Source organism: Pteropus alecto, unplaced genomic scaffold, assembly GCF_000325575.1.
Source record: "Pteropus alecto unplaced genomic scaffold, ASM32557v1 scaffold270, whole genome shotgun sequence".
Lineage (NCBI taxonomy): Eukaryota > Metazoa > Chordata > Mammalia > Chiroptera > Pteropodidae > Pteropus > Pteropus alecto.
The window spans coordinates 2,498,244-2,519,362 of NW_006430735.1; the positions used below are offsets into that span (position 1 = coordinate 2,498,244).

General features: G+C 38.6%; 2 protein-coding genes across 15 annotated transcripts in view; one reads left to right on the top strand and one right to left on the bottom strand.

Annotated features, from left to right (window-relative positions):
• HHLA2 (HERV-H LTR-associating 2) overlaps window positions 1-5,179 on the top strand; it is a 110,435-nt gene extending 105,256 nt beyond the window's left edge. For 13 of the 14 annotated variants that reach the window (XM_025050965.1, XM_025050967.1, XM_025050959.1 and 10 more), the window contains 2 exons: window positions 2,212-2,257; window positions 2,989-5,179. In XM_025050965.1, the coding sequence (XP_024906733.1) occupies window positions 2,212-2,257; window position 2,989 (47 nt within the window). In that variant the 3' untranslated portion in view covers window positions 2,990-5,179. The remainder of the gene's footprint in view (window positions 1-2,211; window positions 2,258-2,988) is intronic. The other variant, XM_025050984.1, reaches the window with a different exon arrangement.
• Window positions 5,180-5,207: 28 nt separating this feature from the next.
• MYH15 (myosin heavy chain 15) overlaps window positions 5,208-21,119 on the bottom strand; it is a 123,208-nt gene continuing 107,296 nt past the window's right edge. The window contains 5 exon segments of the mRNA XM_015594958.1: window positions 5,208-5,222; window positions 7,312-7,446; window positions 8,376-8,471; window positions 17,184-17,288; window positions 20,117-20,284. Of these exon segments, the coding sequence (XP_015450444.1) occupies window positions 5,208-5,222; window positions 7,312-7,446; window positions 8,376-8,471; window positions 17,184-17,288; window positions 20,117-20,284 (519 nt within the window).

Genomic DNA, 21,119 nt, shown 5'->3' on the forward strand with positions numbered 1-21,119 from the left:
TTGCTACTGCTCAAAATAGCATTGTCCTTCATGGGCAATTTTATTTTAATCCTTTAAATTTTTTTAAAAAACTTTTCTAAGTTTTCTTCAACAAACCTGTTATTTAAAACAACACATTAGAACGCCATGGTCACACTACTTCTTAAAATACTTTACTTTTATGAATAGGATTAAATCTAGGAAAAAAACGTATTCCCACATTTTACAGGTGAGATAACTAGAATGCAAGAAGTTAACCCAAATGCTAAGTAGGTGTGTGAAACAGACATACATATGCCACTTAAGATGATCCAACTAACTCATGGCAGAGGCAGATCTAGGCCCCAAGAAGCTCTCCCTTTTTTCATAATCCCTACGAGAAGTCTCTGAATGTCTGGGAGGTTGAAATAGATTCCATATCTCTTCTTCTCATTGATATCTGCCAGTTGCCTCTGCTAAAGTTAGAAGATTTAGTCATAGAAGAAACCATTATTCAAAGTAAGATTTCAGGGGTGATAGTGCGCAAGAGTTTTACCAGTTTTAGCCCTGTGATTGTACTAATAGGCACACTAGTCTTCTTACCATTATTCCTGTCCCTTAGCCAGAAATAGAAAAAGATGGAAGGTCACAAGAAGTCTAATTTGTCACCCAAATGCAACCCCTAACCTACTATAATGATACTTGTGATTGGATTAGGTTCAAATTACATACCGCTCAAGAATAACAGATTAATTTCTACACTGGAAGTGTGCATAGGTCAGGTCCTAACAAAAAATGCCTGGCACATTCAAAATTGTACAAAGGGGTATACAGAAGATAGTGCATTCCACCCCACACACCCAGAGCTGGGAGCAGCTGAATAATAAAACTGAACTTGAAGGGACAAGAAGAGGGAGCAGATTTCAAAACCTGGAAGGAGAGAGTCCCATAAAATCAGCTGTCTTGTAAGGAGAGTGACCTTCACTCAACTAGACCAAGGTGACCTTACAGGGAAGGAGCAGGACAAATAACTGATTTTGCTTTTCCCTCCCTGTGATCTCCACTTCCAAGCCAGAGAGAATTGATGACCTGCATATGGAACCCATCCAGGTCAGCTGCCCATGGCAGAGAGCAGCATGGGTTCTGATTTTGGAGTAGCAGTCAGGAGATATCAACAAAAACAATGTCAGGGTATTGACCAATTTTTAAAAAGTGTTCTACAGTTATGTAGTTAGATGGGCTGAAAATATATTTCAGGCTGTTCTACTAAAAGCCACAAACCTCACCTCCAGGTCCCTGGTTGTACTTTCATATGATTATGATTCAAATGTTTTCCTTTTCTATTCTGTTTTACAATACCCTTAGTCTAGGATACGTATAAATTATTCTAGATTTTAGCAAGGCCCAGAAGAAAGGCCTTTCTTTAGAAATGACATTTTACCCCTTTTTCCTTAACCACCATTCTCAACTTCACCATCACCTCCTTGCCTGTTATTTTCCATTAACAGTAGGAATTAGGCCAACAATCCTAAAGAGCCAGGAATTCCTGGCCTGGTCGAATTGCTTTTATCTCCACTTTGGAGCACCTGAATCAGTCATAAGAATGTACTGCTGTTTGTTTCTGATGAGGTATTTGTACACTGAATGCATTTTTAATGCTGTTTGTGGGAAGAAAGATATGACAAGGGGGTGTAACTAGGGTTATTCTAATAACAATTACAGGCACACTCTGTTTTATTGTGCTTTGCAGATATTGTTTTTCACAAATCAAAGGTTTGTGGAAACCCGTATCAAGCAAGTCTATCGGCAACATTTTTCCAACAGCATTTGCTTACTTCATGCATCACATTTTTAGTAATTCTTCCACTCTTTCAAACTTTTTCATCATTACATTTGTTATGATGATCAATGATTAGCAATCTTTGATGTTACTAGGACAAGACCCTCCACCAGCATAAAGGTTATAACTCGCTTGAAAGCCATGAAACTTTTTTAGAGTATAATATTTTTTAGACATAATGCTATTGCACACTTAATAGACTACAGTATAGTGTAAACATAACTTTTATATGCACTAGGAAACCCAAAAGTTTGTGTGACTCACTTTACTGCAATATTCACTTTATTATGGTGGTCTGGAACAGAACCTGCCATATCTCTGAGGTTCGCCTAAATACTGAGGAAGGAAGAAGGGAGAATTTGAGTGTTTGTGAAGAGATTTTTAAGTTTGTTCTCTTTTTTCCCTGTGGAAAGGAGTACTGTTTCTACTGATGGGAGTGCTGATAATGAAGAAAACATAGTAAGACATTTCTTTTATCAAACCATTTATAGTGTAAGAATGCTACTGTAAAGAGGTAATTGAAGTTTTGACTGATTCACATATTGTCATTCAAGACTTTTGTAGAGGAAAAAAGACAGGAAGGATTGCAGGATAATATAACAGGAAAAAAATGCAGTTAGGCTTTTCCCAATGTCTATAATTAAACGAGCTCTACTTGCTTAAATACGCAGTTGCTCTTCTTGTCGCCCATTGTTATTTGTAGAGCTCTCGAATGGCGCTATGGGTATGATGTATAGAAGTGGAAGGATATAATAAAGTCTAGAAAAGCAGACTGCATTTTCTGCCCAGACTCAGACTGCTGACCTTTCATACTTTTTAAGGCACTTCTAGGTTCCTTGAGGACTGAAAATTCACTTACGAATTATAGTTTGTATATTTCCTTTTTGTTGTATACTATTTATAAGTTTCGTTAATCAGAATATAAATGAGAACCAAGAGTGGGGTAAACTTATTTTTCCACTTGTTAAAAACTTAGGAACATCTAGCAGGGAGTTTAAAGTTGAATAAGACTCAGACTTCGTAACTACTTTTATAACTGTAATAGATCTGACTGTTGATGCAACAATAGCTTAAAGCTACCCCCTCCCAAACACCAAAACACTACCATCATCAAACACTTAAAAAAAATAGACCCTAAATGACTGTTGTTCATATCAGAAAAACCATTTTTATTTATTTTTTGGTTCTAGGTTCTTTCAGAAAAGCTAGCCAGTACAGAAAATAACGACAATCATGCTTATGATCTGCTGTCACAGTCCAAACATCCAGTGATTTCATCTCCCCTTCCTTCACTGGGATTCCAGCACTGGCTTGCCAGGACCAGACAATTCTACCATTGCAAAGACTTGTAAACATGCTCTTTTCCAGTATCGCGTTCACTTTTGTGGCCTATGCAATATTTACTGATCCCCTACCTGCATCAAATGCCTGGATGCCAAGGATTCCTATTCACCTTAGAAGAGAACCGTCATTCATTTACGTTGTTGCTGCAATCAGCTGGGGAGGCTACCGTGAAGTTTTCACTATGAACTACTTCAAAATCTGATCAATAATGGGTGAGAGAGCAGGTAGGAGAAGCCATGTTAGAGAAAAGGTGAAAAACCAGAGCCTGGAAACCAAGATAGTTGATTGCTAAGGTATTAGATGCCAATTTTACATGAATGGTCACATCAGTTTATCCAATTAGATTTAGTACGCTGAGTCTTAGTACCCCAAAGAAGAAGAATGTCAGTATCTCCAGGACCGTCTAGGACAAAAGGCCCTATCAACCCAAGAACTGACATCTGTGGAGTTGGGTTATACTTTCCACGACCAGGTTTGCATAGCTGAGTGACCCTACCTCTGAAGATAATCTGATTCACTCTTCTGACTTGATCTATATCCTTTAATTTTAATCAATTTATAAGAAAGAAAAGGTAATTTTTGTGACTTAGCCAAAATTTGATCCTATAGTTTACAGGAGAAAACCAACTCTAAATTACGTGTTAATGCCACCTGGTCCGGTTTTCTCTATCAGCTGGCCTTAACTTCACAGTCACATATTTTTGTTGACTCTTATTTGCTACAATGTTGTGACAGGTTTTCATAAACTGTAAAGTATTAAGGATGCCATTACAAAGAAAACCTTTACAAAAGATCATAGGACACTTTATGAGGAGAAAATGCTCAGAATTTCTGTGATCCTCTTACAATGATGATGAGAACAAATTATAGATGGCAGACAAGGAATAACTTGGGTCCTTCAACACTGCTGAGCCCCTGAATTAGGAGTCGGGGTTGGATCAGAGAGGCAGACTGCTAAGAATGACGGAAAATAAGGATTTACCATAGGAATTTAACCTCACACCATTGTGGGAACTGGTGACGTCTGTGCCAGGCTGTCTCCTCTGCATCTGGTGCTAGACTTAAAGTCACTCCAGGTTGGCTGTGCCAGCGGTCAAGGAGGAGGGTTAGACATGGAGTGAGGATGAACTAGAATCTTGTCTTGGGGCCTCTAAAGTCCATGCCGTGGGTGACCTGCAAGGTAAGCTGGTGCCCACTGCCATGTAGCCACACACATGCCTGGCCAAGACTCTGAGGCCGAAGATGGAAACTGACTGAGACTGGAGGAGCTGCTGTTGATCTCTACTAGCTAATGTTTTTGGCCTGGGCACTGACCTTTTGAGCATAAAATAAGCAGCTGCCCCTCTCTCTCAAACCTGGTGCAACTTTCTCTTCTGATCCTCTCTAGTCCAGAACCACACAGAAAGGAATTCTGAGAAACACACCTCCAGCTTAGGGAAACTGGCACAATACCACCCATCCCTGACTGAATGTCTTGTGTGAGAATTTGCTTCAGCGTTTAAAGTCTGCACCAGCATGTAGCCTACATTTGTGTCAATTAGGACGGTTTTATCCACAAAGTGCCTAACCATGATTATATGTAAATCACGGTGCTAAGTTTATCAATTCCCACTATTAGTGGTGAAAAATATAGACTTATAGATTAGAGATGAGTCAAGCAAAGTTTATAACTTCAGTAATAACCATTTACCAACATCCTCTAGTTTTCATGGACAATAACTTGTCTAAGGATATATTCTATGAATATTACTTATTAAGGGGCAATATGGACAAAGAACAAGTATGAATTCATTTGTTAACTTTTAAAAAGTATTGCATCTGTTTAATCTTTCATGTGAAATGTTATATTTGAAGATCAAGAAATCTCCATTAATTTTAGAAGCAATTATTACATTTTTCTAATTACCTTGTTTAAACTGCTTTTCACACTACATAAACAATGTTGGGTTTTTTTTGTTGTTGTTGTTGTTGTTTTTCTTGTTTCAAATGCAACTTAACTTTCTGGCCATAAAATAAAACAGTCCTTGTACTTCCCCAGCCACTGTCCTTCAGAAGCAAGGACTGCTTATTCTTCACAAACCTGAAAAACAGAATATCAGTGTATCCTGTGAGATTCTTGAGACTTTCATCAGTGGAACACATGCCCAGAACCAAGCCAGTCCTCTCCAGAGGTAAGCAGGCCTTAGCCAACTCTTTACTAGCTTCAAAGGGAGGCAGGGAATTGGGGCATTATAGAAAGTAGACACACATTGGTAATTCACCCCAGAGGTGTGCTTGGTCACTCTCAATTTGCCACCAGCCTTCCCTTGCCAGGGAAGGCAGCACCTTCTCCACCAGCTTCTGTAGCCACATCACCAGTTTGTGCCACAGCCCTGACACACAATTCTATCAGAAAACCTTTTTCTCTGCTTTATGACAGTTGAGAGATTTTCAGGCTTTCCTTCTGTGAATGGGAAACAATTAGTCATTGCACTGCCAAGGACGCTTTTCTATTCATCCCTGGCCTCTCAAGCAATTTCTGCTTTGCTCATTTTATTCTTTGTTGGAAACAACTGTGACCAAGTCTAATACTTTACATCTGTTTTGGAGACCCTTCAACTTCTTGCAGCTGAGTGTGATTGCAGCACATGAGACATTCCCCTAACAGTCCATTAAATGGGGTTGCTGGGCAGGCTGTGCACAGAAGACCCCAAATCCAATGCCATAACCTTCACAAGTTGATGCCAGAGTTCAAACCACTTAACTGGACCTCTCCATGTAAGTCTTATCCCTGAGACAGCTTTGTAGGCATCAGTAAGAAATCTCTGGAGTTTGCCAATGACTTATGTTTCTCATATTTAGCTCTAAATATATTCACCATACCAACTTTTAGTCTCTCCTTCAAAAGAGATCCTTTTGACCTCACTGAAGGTAGTGTTTACTACTGGCAACTCTCTCTACTCATTTTGCAGGGTTATGAGTAATTCATTTATAATAAATAAGAGGACCAGCCATATACTAAATTTTTTTTAAAACCGATGATGTCTACCTGTGCTAGGCACTGTGCTAAGTGCTTTATAGACATTCTATAAAGGGTATTCAATCTCCTTTGGTTAGCTTCTCCTAAAGTCAGATCTCATTTAAAAACTGTTCCTGGGAAAATCTCAATAGGAATCTAAGGCTACCCTGACTGCTATAGTCTGAATATTTGTGCCCCGCCCGCCCCCGCAATAAAAAAAAATCATATGCTGAAATCCTAATACCCACGGTGATGGTATTAGGTGGGACCTTTAGGAAGTGATTAGGTCATGAGGTGGGAGTCCTAATGAACGTTATCAGTGCCCTCATTTAAAAAAGACCCCAGAAAGCTTCTCCCTTTTCTACCATGTGACATTACAGTGAGAATAGGGCCATCTATGAGGAAGTGACCCTCACCAGATATTGAATCTACCAGGACCATGATCCTGGACTTCCTAGCCTTGGAACTGTGACAAAGGTTTGTTTGTAAGACACCCAGTCTCTGGTGTTCTGTTATAGGCAGCCTGAATAGACTAAGACACTGACCCTGCCAAGCCTGCAGTTTGGTGTTCTTTGTCCCTCTGCCACTTTGCCAGGAAAATTAGGGCAGCAACCTCTAATTTTGGAGCAGAACAGCAATTTCATGGATCACAGAAATGTACAAAGTTCCTTCCTCTCTGTTTTAGGGCAGAAAACTAGAAAGCAGGACTCTTGCGTTTGTTCTCCACTGCCTCAGTTTTAAACCTGTGCCCCCAGGTCTCCATGTTGACATCGTACAAAATCACATACTTGTCTATCACAGAAACACTCCACTTAGAATTTCAAGCAGATCCATCTGTGCTTTTAAAATCATCTTTGCTCCCTGGGCTCCTGACTATTCTATATAAATAAATCTAAGCCCTGGAGCTCAGAGCCTGCAAGTTAACGTAGAATTAAGCATTTGAGAAGTATAAATACAGCGCGCATCCCACTCAGTGCTTAACACTTCCTACTACCTGGACAAGTAGAATTTAGTAAATATGGGAAGATTTTATTAGAACCTGTTTTTTGGTGTTACTTTTTAAAAGCCTTTAAAGAGAAAAACAAGAAATTTCTTGTTATACTGGTCCATGTGATGCTATGAGCTCTATACATGCATGCTTTAAGAGAACAGAGTTGAATATCTGAAATACCTTTTTTCCAAACTCTCTTGCTTTAATCTTGAGTTTATTGACTTGAGATTCTGCTATCTCTGCCCTTTCCTTAGTTTCGTTCAACTCACGTTGTTGCTTCTTATACTTGGAAAGATATTGATTGGCTTGTGCTTCCTATAAAAAAAAAAAATGAAAAAAAAATCCCTGTACCTACATAGTCATATTTTTTCTGCTTTGACATAAGAAAGTTGAAAAATGTGCAAAAGGAATCTAAACTTCTAGGTATTGAGTGGAATATCATGTTTCGGCATGACATATAGGGATTCAGACTTTCCACCAGGCACGAGATCTTTTTATAACTGTTTCTCCCTGGAAATTTAGAATATGGTCGGCACTTTCCACCAACTGGATGTAGTCCAGCTTTTACAGATTTGGTATGTGATAGAATAACCATGGTTGTTTGTTTTCTAATCAGTTCAATATGTAATTCTACCTCTGGATAGAGGAGGCTTGTCTTTACAATTATATGGGTCAACAGGTAATTATTAGACATAAGTGTTTTAGCCCAAATCATTTAAATAATTCAAAACCCCTCAAGAGATATTTTTAGGTGCAAGCCAATAATATATGGCACTTCTCCATTACATTCCATGTAGCAATGGATACCAATCCAAGATTGACAGATACATTTCAAGTGATGGTGTTTTTGTGTACATACAGTCTTGTCCAGGCTCATCAGGAAAAAGGACTATGAATTGAATTTATGCTCAAAGTTTTAGGGTGATGAAGGCCCCTGGGTGATTACCCAACCCAAATTTTGCCATCTCTACTGATGCCATGCTTTAACTTGGCTCATTTCTTGCAGTGCACATGTTTAGATATAAGGTAGAAGGAGAATGCTCTGGCTCCCTGAAGAGAAAAGTAGCACACATTTTTACCATGGGTGATAATTCCAGCTTGAGAAAACACCAGAGAATGAGCAGATTTTAAGCCGAGCTGGTTCTCTCTGACAAGCTGCTCTCCTAGCTCAGGGCCACACATCTCCATTAATCGAAAACAATAGCTGGGAAATCCATAAGGCTGCAACCGCCCTAGGAACTTACTGCTGCCTCAGTTTGCTGCTTGTAACTTTGCAGTTTTAGCTGAAGATTATCCATCAGAGTCTGCATCCTGCTCAGATTTTTCTTGTCTTCCTCTGCCTGAAATGCAAAGGTATGTATGTGAAAGTGATGTGAAGGATCCAGCAGTCTGCATTGAGAGTAGCTCATATGAGGAAATAAGAGTAAGGAAACTTTGTTAAACACCAGATTAGAGTTATGATTTGAAAAATGGATTTAACTCATCTCAAGTTCCAAGGAATTAATAAACACAGCTCTGAGCAACGAGAGTCACTCTCCTGATCCATCACAGAACTCCCAGCCCTTGCTGAAATTGAAGTTAATTTGGTCTTCAGCCCTCCTAACCCAAGTGACGTCTGCCTGTGGTTTCTCAGTCATGCCCCTCCCCATAATCAAATCAGCTCTTCCTTTGCCCTTTATAATTGTCCTTGGCTTTTGGCTAATGGAATAGGAAAGTTTTCTAGAATTCTGGTGTGGACAACAGCAGAGATAGAAAAATTCCATAGGCTATGAGGACCTTGTGTGTGTTCTCATTGCTTCCACTGCAATCCAAGCTTGGGCTGGAGAAAGGAAATCTAGAGAGAGTATTTTTCAATTGTGTTCTGTGGAGCCTTGGGTAATCTGAGAAGGGGAGAAGCAGGAAGGTAGGTAAGGCTCTGCATGTCCCCTCCCCCCGAGTCCCCCACCTTTCCAACATCCTTTAAACTAGAATATCTCCACACTGGGGCTGTTGACCTTCCCCCAAAAGTAAAGTATCTCAATCAGCTGATGGGTGAGATACTGATTTTATCAAGACCTACCACTGTTGCTCAAATTTCGCCCGGCTCTTACCTATTCCATAAATATCAACTTCTTTGGTGGCTTTCATGGTCTCTCCACTGACCTCCCACTGCCTTCCACAAACCCCATCCACTTCAACAAGGTTCACTTCCTATTTTCCCACAGCTCCCTTTCCCGTTTCCTCTTATATAGGTTTAGCTATTATCCTAAGACACAACACAGAGGCAGCAAACAAATACCCAGTCTTTCCATAAAAGAGGCCTATTTGTTTATCTTAGTAACTGTGGCCTGAGAGGCAGGCTTCTAATTTAACAGGTATCAAGGGGCTGGCTGCAACTCTCTCCAAAGATGTGTAGGCTGCTACACCTCTATTCCACCTCTGGTTGCTGGTATCTCTGAGAAAGAAGCTTGTGCACATGTCTGGTACCCTGGCTTTTATGGCTGCTGTGCAGAGAACACATACCTTGATAGCCTGGCTCTGGTGGCCAGCAAGGCTTTGTTCATGGGTTCAATGGGATGATAGCAAACAAAGAAAACAGTTCTTAACTGGCTATCACCCCAAGGCTCGGTGCAGAGGAATCAGAAATGCTCATCTCCCAGTCTTCCCGTGAAAGAGGTATATTTGTATATTTTTAAATCTCGTTCCTGAAGGTCCAGCTTCCAATCAGCCTGCATCTAGGTAGTGACTGAGATCCTCCCCTTTGGGACACTGATAGGTTTTAGATACCCTCAATTACTAGGAGCCACTAAATACAAAGAATACTACTTGGACAATCACAAGACTTCAGAGACAACGAAGAGCTAGGACAGGGTTGAACAATAATCATTTTCTATGCGAAATCACTCATTCAAGACTGGAAGAGCTAGCTGTTTTATTTAATGCATAGAAACCAACACAAAGAGTCAAGGAAATGAAGAAACTAAACATGTTCCAAATGGAAGAACAAAATAAACCTCAGAAAAAGACAAAGGTAAATGATTTACCTGATAAAGAGTTCAAAATAATGGTCATAAAGATGCTCGCCAACCTCAGGAAAACAATAATTGACAAAGTAAAAATTTCAACACTGGTAGAAAATATAAGAATATACTAAACAGCACAGAGATGAAGAATAACTGAACTGAAAAATACAATAGAGGGATTCAACAGCAGACTAAGTAAAGCAGAAGAAAAAAATTTGTTGACTCAGAGACAGAGCAGTAGAATTCATTCTATCAGAGCAGCAAAAAGAATAAAAACGAATGAAGATAGCTTAAGGGATGTATGAGACAACGTCTAGCAGATCAACATTTGCATTATAAAGGTGTCAGAAGAAAAGGAGAAAGGGGCTGAAAACTTTCCTAACCTAGGGAAGAAAACAGACCTCCAGACCCAGGAAGCCCAGAGAGTTCCAAATAAGATAAATTCAAGATACATTATAATTAAATCGTCAAAAGTTAAAGACAAGGAGAGAATCTTAAAAGTAGCAAGAGCAAAACAACGTGTTACACATAAGGGAACCCCTCTAAGACCTTCAGCAGGTTTTTCAGTAGAAATTTTCTAAGCCAGAAGGGAATGGCACAGTGTATTCAAAGTGCTAAAGAAAAACAACTGCCAACAAAGAATACCCAGCAAGTTATCCTTCAGAATTGAAGGAAAAAGAAACAATTTTCCAGACAAGCAAAAGCTGAAGGAATTCAGCACTAGTAGACCAGCCTTACAAGAAATGTCAAAGGGACTTTTTAAGCTGAAATGAAAGGGTACTAATTATTAACAGGAAAACATGAAAGTATAAATCTCACTGGTAAAAATAAACACATAATTTATTCAGAATAACCTAATGTTGTAATGGTGGTGAGTGAATCACTTATAAAGATTAAAAGACAAAAATAGTAAAAATAACTATAAAGACAAAAATGTCTTAATGAACGCAAAACTAAAAAAATGTACATTGCGACATCAAAAAATGGAGAGAGAAAAAATGTAGAGCTTAAGAATATATTAAAACTTAAGTTGTTATCAACTTAAAATAGACTTATAAATACAGTTTGTTTTATGTAAACCTCGTGGTAACCACAAAGCAAAAAAACTATAGTAGCTACACAGATAAAAAAGAAAAGAATCTAAATAAACAATGACAGAAAATCATCAAATCACAGATAACAAGAGAAGAAGAAACAAAGGAACTACAAAACAGCCAAAAAACAATTAATGAAACAGCAATAAGTACATTCTATCAATAATTACTTTAAATTTAAATTGACTAAATTTTTCAATCTAAAGACAGAGTGGTTGAGTGGATTAATAAAAAACAAAAACAAAAACCAAGACCCATTTATCTGTTGCCTTTAAGATGCTCACTTCAGATGTAAGTACACACAAAGAATAAAAGTGAAGGGATGAAAAAAAGATTCCATGCAAATGGAAACCAAAATAAAATTGGGGTAGCTATACTTATAGCAGACAAAATAGACTTATCAAAGACAGACTGTAATAAGAGACAAAGAAGAGTGTTATATAATGACAAAGGGGTCAATTCAACAGGAGGATATAGCGTTTGGAAAAATGAGTGAAGGTGGTCCAAAGGTACAAACTTCCAGACATAGGATGAATAAGTGCTGGGAATATAATGTATAGCCTGGTGATTATAGTTAACAATACTATTTGTATATTTGAAAGTTGCTAAGAGACTAAATCTTAAGAGTTTTCATCACAAGAAAAAAAGTATATGTGGTGATGGATGTTAACTAAACTTGTGATAATCATTTCACAATGTAAACATACATCAAATCATTATGCTAGACACCCAGAACTAATGTTATATGTCAATTATATCTATAATCAATCAATCAATCAATCAATCAAACAAACAAATGTAGGTTCAACCAAGCTGTTTCTATTGCCTAGAATGCTCCCTCCTACTCCAATCTTAAAGTAAATCTGACAGTAAATAATTACTGATTTTAAGCTTACGAAGGCAGGGACCTGGTTAGGAAAATGAGAAAGTCTATTTTTTAAATGAAATCTCTTTCCTATTTTCATCTGCCTATCCTTCTACCTCTCAGGTTTAAGAAATTTAAAGATTCACAGAGTTATGTGTGTATAAGATTTTCTAAAACCAATAGAGAATTGCTTAAAACAAATTTACTGGAAGTTCTAGCTACAGCAATCAAACAAGAAAGAGAAATTAAAGGCATCCAAATCGGAAAGCAAAAAGTAGAACTGTCATTATTTGCAGATGACATGATACTATATATAGAAACCCTAAAGATTTCACCAAAAAAACCTGTTAGAACTGATAAATGAATTCAGTAAAGTCACAGATACAAAATTAATATTTAGAAGTTGGCTGCATTTTTATATACCAATGATGAACTCTTAGAGAAATTAAGAAAACAATCTCATTTACAATTGCAACAAAAACAATAAAATACCTGGGAGTCAAATTAACCAAGGAGTTAAAAGACCTGTTCTCAGAAAATTATAAATCATTGAAAAAGAAACTGAGGAAGATACAAATGAATGGAAGTATATACTGTGTTCATGGGTAGGAAGAATCAATATCATTAAAATGGCTATACTACCTAAAGCAAAAAATAGATTCAATGCAATCCCCATCAAAATACCAAGGTATTTTACACAGAACTCAAACAAATGATCCAGAAATTTATATGGAATCATAAAATATCCCAAATAGCCACAACAATAACAACAAAGTTGGAAGTATCATGCTACCTGATATCAAACTATACTACAAGTCTACAGTAATCAAAACGGTATGATACTGGCATAAAAACAGATATATGGATCAATGGAACAGAATAGAAAGCCTAGAAATAAATCCATGACCATATGGTCATTTAATCTATGACAAAAGAGGCAAGAATCTACAATGGGGTAAAGATGGTCTCTTCAACAAATGGTGTTGGGAAAACTGGATGAATACATGCCAAAAAATATGAAACTGGACCACCTTCTTACACCATATACGAGAATAAATTCAAAATGGATTAAAGACTTAAATGTAAGACCCCAAACCAAAAAACTTCAAGAAGAAAACATAGGCAATAAACTCTCTGATATTGCTATTAATTTTTTTCTGATCTATCTCCCCAGATAAGGGAAATAAAAATAAACAAAAAAATGGGGCTACATCAAACTAAAAAGGTTTGCATAGCAATGGAAATCATCAATAAAACAAAAAGACAACCTACTGAATGGGAAAAGATATTCACCTGTCATACATCTGATAAGGGGTTAATATCTAAAATTTATAAAGAACTCATACAAATCATTAACCAAAGACAAACAATCCAATTTAAAAATGGGCAGAAAACCTATATAGATATTTCTCCAAAGAGGAAAAACAGATGGTCAATAGACATATGAAAAGATGCTCAACATCACAGATCAGCAAAGAAATGCAAATTAAAACCACAATGAAATATCACTTCACACCTGTCAGAAGGGCTATCATCAATAAATCAAAAAACAACAAATGTTGACGAGGATGTGGAGAAAATGGAACCCCTGTGCACTGTTGATAGGATTGCAAATTGGTACAGCCACATGGAGAACAGTTTGGAGGGGCCTCAAAAAAATTAAAAATAGAACTACCTTTTGACCCGGCATTGCACTTATGGGTATTTATCCAAAGAAAACCCAAACACTCATTCATAAAGATCTGTGCACCCCTATGTTCACTGCAGTGCTATTCACAATAGCCAAAATATGGAAGCAACCCAGGTGCCCATCAATAGATAAATGGATAAGGAAGTAATTGTACATATATACAATGAAATCTTACCATTTGCAATGACATGGATGGACCTAGAGGGTATTATGCTGAGTGAAATAAGTCAAAGAAAGAGAAATACCATATGATTTTAATTACATGCAGAATGTACGAAACAAAGGAACAAACTAAACAGAAACAGACTCATAGACGCAGAGAACAAACTGGTGACTGCCAGAGGGGAGGGTGTTGGCAGGCTGGGTGAAAAAGGTGAAGAGCTGAAGTAGTTACAAAATAGTCTCCGGGTTGTAGAATACAGAATAGGGAATGTGGTCTATAGTATTGTAATAACTATGTGTAGAGCCAGATGGGTGACAGAGTAATCAAGGGGATCACTTCGTAAACTATATAAATGTCTAACCATTGTACTGTATACCTGAAATTATTATAAAATTCAAAAAATCAAAAGAATACAAAAATTAAAAATTAAAAAGATAAAATCCTAAATTAAAAAAAAAAAATTTACTGAGGCAAGTAAATTTACTGCGTGGTAAAGGAGGCCACATAGAAGAAAACTGCAAATATCTGGAAATAGCTGCTGATGTTAATAATGTCCCTCCCACTTGGGAAGGCAAATCCTTCATCAGATCTGGCTTCGCGTCTCAGCTCCCAGGCATTAAGTAACCGTGATAACCATAGTTGTGTGCTGCTTGAATTTCTCTTCAAGAAACTTGCCTTTCGGCTGTGTGGAGTACAGTTTTCTGGAAACCTCCAATTGCAGTGCCTTTTGGATCTGCCATAGCATTTACACCAAGATCAAATTCCCCACGCAGCCCCTATGAATAACCAGGCCCAGCGAAGTAACTAGGTTCTTTCCACCCAACGTGGGACTTTTGTATAGCCACTTTGTGCTGGAGACTCCCTCTGAGATGTACTGCAATGAGGCTCCTTCCAGCCAATCATCCTTCCTTCATCCTTTCCTTTCACAGGTGTCAGACTCGCATTGTGGTCTGAAGACTTTCTCTCCCTGATCCTGCTTGCTCTCCCCTTTTTCTTTCCCAGGTGTTACCACCAATGAATCTTTTGTACTTCTAACTCCATCCTGGCATCTGTTTCCTGGAGAACCCCCCAAGACCAAGTTTTGTTTCCTTATCTTTAAAAATGAAGACACTGTATCTGTAATTAGATTTGTAAGGGTTAAATAACATCTACACACAGATCCCTGAATATAGGAAGCAGTCGAAGGTAAAATGGTGCAGGTGGATGGAGAAAAACTGTCTTTATCTTCTATAACAATTATAAGTTTCTTATCTTCTGTCCTGCTTTACAGTACATTTTTCTAGGCACCAGAGAGAAAATAGGATGAGTTTCTAATGCTAGACGGACACGCAGGGGAAGATAAATGCTCAGTGGGGACTGGCCATAGAACTAGTACAGATGGGGTCACGCTTGATTCTCTTTCCAGTGTAGTAGCATCTTCCCAGAATATTTTTCCTAGGAAAGGAAAACCGTAATTATGTCTCTTTCAAAATGACATTTTCAATTGGCATCCAGGATGTGCTATTGCAAAATACTGTGTCTCCTAGTCCTGATGGCTAGTTTGATATTAAAGAAGAACAGACTCAATTGACTCAGCATCCACCTTGAATATTTCTAAACCTGGTATCGATATTAAGGAATGTGGAGGGCTCTCTAATATCTCTTTAGATTTACAGGGTCTAGACTGATATTTGCATAAAATAAGTGTTCAATAGGTGTTATCTGATTTGATGGCAGAAAATCATTGCATACTTGAATAAAAACAGTCTAAACATTGTGTAGACACATGGAAGAAGTTAAGAAATACACCTCCATACTAGCACCTGGGGAACACTAAGATTATTGCTATGGAGAAACAAATATCTAGCACAATAGAACAAGAATACAGTCCTTGGGATGATGAAAACTGAAAAGAATACCTTTGGTGTTCTATAATGAAGTTATTTATGGAATGAAACAAGAAAATTAAAAAAGAGAAAAACCCCAGACCTTATTAACAAGCAGCATTTCACTCGCTGGCTTCTCCAAACCCCCTCAAAAGAAGAGTAGATAGCACATCTTTCATGTTCCCCAGGTGTGAACTTCCTGAGCCACACATACCACAGGCTCACTCCTCAGGGCCTTTGATATACCTAGCGTGGTCTAACGAAGCGTCAGACTAACTGATCTTAGAGAAAAATCAGGTACCAGTAAAGAAGAGCTGTGCAAGTAGCTCGTTTCATCTTAATTATCCCAAGATGATGCTTCTGAAGTGCTCTCTTTCTTGTCAACACTATCCTTCCTGCTGCACGGGCGGAAGACTTTGATGTCTTGAACAACCGGGCAGCCTCAGGAACCAGCATCAGGACCAGCAGTTAGTGCTGTCGTACTGCCAAAGTTGCTGTAAAAGCAGGAGCCTAGAATGAGTTTGCCTCTTCACTGGAATGAGCTACGTTGTACAGTGGGAGAGGGCTGGAAAGTGACCTTAGGCATCTGTTTTCAGCAACTGAAGTAAGTGTGCTGACTCTGTGCCAAGAGAATACTAGGCCCCAGAGTGGTAAATAACACAGTGCCTCTGCTATCATGGAATCTCCGGTCTATCCATTTGAAGGAAAGGGAAGAAAGGTTAGAAAATGAAAAAAGAAATGAGAGATTATATTATTACTTTAGAAATGCATTAATTACTGCTGAGAAGTCTGCCCACGTCTTTTTAATTAGTTGCTTGAGACCAATGTTAGTCAACAAGAAAAGTCAGAAAGCTTTGCAGGCCTCTCGTTAGCAATTTGCTGTTTCCACCTGATATCAGGACCAAATAGGGTCTTCGATGTCTTGGAGTGTTTGTGCAACCAGAAAATAAGTGTGCAAATGTCCTCTGCTACAATTTAGTCAGTGTCCCGTGTAACCTGCTGGCTGAGAAGCCACCCTAACCTCTGCCTGTCACTTCATTTACACATTGTTCTCACTCAGCCTCTCACAGGAAGGAATATTTTTGAAAGTGCTGCAGACATTATGTGTGAAAAAATAAAGACACTATAAATAGCTTTTTATTTCTAATTGCAACCTGCTGCTGCTCATATTTGGCTTCCTGAAAGCTCTGAAAAGGGACCAACCCAAACCGCTAATAGCATGGGGACCCTGAAAGGATGAGCCAATGTCTACCGCTGAGGGGGAGCAAAGATAGAAAGAGGATGCAGGAGACCTAGAAGGCAATTTCCAGCTTGAAGGAGCCCATTTTTCCAGGATGGAGCCCAGCCAAACAGTGAATGCTTTCCTGGAGTACCTGATAGGTCAGCTCTTTGATGCATCGCTCAAGTCGGCGAGCTCCCCTCTGTGCCTCTGCACTGCGACGGGTTTCGCCCTCCAGTTCACCTTCCAGTTCATGAACCTGAAAACAAACCATGATCTCAGACCACAGGCTGGCAGGAAGCAAGCCAGGCTGGCTTTGTATATGCCAGTTGGCATGATCATTTGAAAGAGAGCAAAATCATCAAGGGAAGATGTGTCCACTCTCTTTCTGGCAGTGGTTAAACAGAGCAACCTCTCTTGGAAAACTGTCTCGCCAAAAGTGAGTTGGTTGAACTATGTGATTTCATAAAAGGACTGTTTAGACTATGAAGGATGTGAAAGGCTAATCCATGCGGAGGTGATAAGCTCCCCCTCTTAGATGAAAACACACACACATGCACGTGCACACGCACGTGCACACACACACACACACACGAATATATGTATATAGAGAGAATAAGCTATATTTAGTGCACCTTGAGGATTCAGTCCATTATTTCCTAATTTTAAGCTTCTTTCTCCACATTTATCTGTGATTCTCTAAAATTCAGACACTGAGTCTATGTCACACATGTCACACATGACCCTACAGCCCTGCTTTGTGAGAGAGCTATAGTACAGACTAACAATCTGCCTGTGGCCTTATACAATTATACAAACAAGGTTAACATAAAATTCAGTCAACAAACATTTTGATGCCTACTACACACCAGACCCCAGGGCTAGGGACACAGCAGTGAACAAACAAAAATCTCTTCCCTTTATAAGTGTATATTTTACTGGGGGAAACACAAACAAAACAAAGTAAAATATAGAAAAAGTTTGATGGTAGTAGATAGTCTGGAGTAAAATAAACCAGGAAAGGAGGAAGGGAGCTAATGGAAAATGCCAGCTCCTTCTCTTCCCCCATGTGTCTAGGACTTTCTCCCTGCCATGTTTTTGAAGCATGGAGCCATGTTCTCTAAGAGGCCTTCCTGACTACTCTTTTAACACTACAAAGCCCAAAGCCCTGAGGCATGAATGTGCCTGGAATCTGACCCAGTCTCTAACTCCCCTCACCTCCCTCCCTCTGCTTCAGCCATACTGTCCTTGTTCTTCCTCAGAGAGGTAGAATGGGGGTGGGAGAGCCAGCAAGTGTGCAGGTTTCTTGTGAATGAAGCCCATTTAAAAAAATCTCTGGATCCTGTCATATAGGAACATGACACATAGTTCTATCAGCTGAGACGTGAGACTAACAGAAACTCCCCTTTACATTAAATACTCGTTAAGTTTGGTGTGTTTTTTAAGTGATTAAAACACCTCAAGGAAAAACTACTTCATTAAAGCAAATCCTAGACATCATATAATTTCACCTGTAAGTATTTCTTTATGTAATTCTAATAGATAATGGTATTATGATTTTGTTTTAAAAATTGACCATCATTCCTTAGCATCAACTGATCCTTAGGGGCCCATTGCTACTGAGTTATCATTGGTTCTCAGCCTTTCTAGTGGACAAATGGTAATTGGCAATAAAATTAAATCTTGTCATCTTAAATTTCAATTGGAAATACTAGTATTATTCATGTAATTTGGGGGAAAAGCATACTTTAACTAATTTGATTTTATGCCTATATGCTTTTTCTCTTATCCTAAAATTCTTGGTTTTTATATATGTCGTTGGATAATTACATTAATGTTTTTGCTAGTAGCGATAACATATTGTTATTTTGAAACTACAAATGCAGTTTGCTTTATTTGCTGTTTTGTTTCGTCCTTCGAAATATTTCGCGAGGTACACAGACAAAATGCTATGATTAAAAGTCACTGGGAATAATTGTTCTTTGTGTGTGTTTTATGACCCCAACTTGATATATAGTTACTTTCATTTGCTTCCATTTGTGTTAAAATTTTAGGAATTGCTTTATTTTCTTGATTTAAACTTGTGTTTTTACTTATGAAGTCTATAAATATTTTATATAATTTTGCAATCAAAATAACTAAACAAGGTGCATTCAGGAGGTCTCTCATCTCCGTTTTCCCCTTCTATGACTAGCTTTTTATTAGTCTTTGTATTATCCTGGCACAATTTCTTTTTGAAAATAGAAGCAAATGTGTACACATCTTCATATTTTTCCCCTCCTTTCTTGCACAAAAGATTATATACTCTCCGTATTGCCTGCACCTTTTATCATTATACTGCTAGGCATGATCTCTAAAACATAATATAGAGCTCTCCCTCATGCCTTTTTAATCAGCGTGACTATATGGATGTGGTACCATAAATATGCATTGGTATTCCATTGTATGGATATACCATAAATGAGCAAAGGCAATACTTTATTTTTCAGAGGCCCTTCTGAGCCATCAAATCCCAGTCAAATATTCTTTCCATCCTGTAGCATTTGTCACATGACCTGTACACAGTCACTGAAATGGATTCAATAATTTAAAAAATCCTATTTTCAAGATAGGTCTTTCTATTTGTTTTTAAGCTCCCTGAAGGCAGCTACTACATCATTTCTGTCAGCCCTTACTATGTCTTCACTAAGTCTTTTTTGATCCTTGATTTAGTTATTTCCCTTCTTTCTCTGACTGTTAGGAAATGGGCAGAGGAAGTAACAGGAGCAAAGGCACAGAAGCAAGCCTGTGAGGGTGTGTGTGAAACAGTGGCTCATCTGGCTGTGGAGAGCCCAGAGTAGGTGTGAGTAGGTGGGAAGAGATGCCTTCTCACATAGCAGGAAGAGAGAAGGCAGATTTCATCCAGTCCAAGAGGAGTGGCCCAAAGTCAAGCAAGAATGAATGAATCCATTGAGATCTGACCATCTAAAAGTGCTATAAGCAAAAGTGACGAGGGAGGTAGGGAATATCTGGTGGAATTTCCACAGGACAATGAGGCCTTGAATTGGGAGTTGTCAAGACCCCATGATTACCCAGGCCAATTCCTACCCTGGATTCTAGTTTCTGGATTTGCTTTCTATTCCCTGTCAGGGCCTTCTCAGCTTCATTCAGGCTTTTTTGTAAGTCTTTAACTGTCTGCTCCATATTCTTTCTCATCTTCTCCAAGTGAGCATTGGTATCTTGCTCCTTCTTCAGTTCTTCTGACATGTTTGCTACCTAGAAAAGAAGGAAAGAGAATGAAAACACCTGACAGCCAATTGATTTTAACATTTCTACCTACAATCTTTAGTTCTTAATCTCACTAGATGCCATGCTTTGCCTCTGTATGTGTAATCCCTTTCCGCCATGCTCTTCCTAACATCTGTGGCCCTCAGGTTTGTTAACGATGAGGCCATCAAGATGGCAGCAGCTACCGAAGAGATTAGGGTGAGGGGTAATGGAAGTAGACCAAAGATGAAGTACCACATGAACATTATTACACGATATTTGTACTGGAAGTAAAATGACCGACTGAAGCAACAATTTTGAATTGAATAAGGCACCAGGACATGTCTTGTAACATAATGCAGCAGGAAAAGTGTGGAGGAGTGCCTATGAAAATTTTTTTCACATCTCACTTCTATAATTCTGTGATTCACAACTGCAAATAAGTTTAGGCTCTAGGAATCTGGCAGCAACAGATGCTGTCAGTGCCAATAATCTGGCACAAGGTAGGTTAATTCTTGCTTGTGAAGCTTGCTCTTGGCTTTGGCTATGAATACAAGGGCTTGGTGTCTTGCTTCAATTATTAAGAACTGTTTCATGAATCTCTCGGTGCATTTAATGTAAGAACATTCCCCTCCCAGCCAAAGCATCTCTGTCTATCAGGTTACCGACCATCTGTATAATTTAAGTGTGAGACGTCTTTGCAGATGGTGAGGGCAAAGAATGAATTATGGAGGCAACTCTCTGCTCTGCTGTGTGGGGTAGAAACTCGGAGCTAAACGATTGGAGAATTCAAGGACAGGGAAGAGACAGTGAGTTCATTTTTTAGCATAGCCAAGAAAACGTC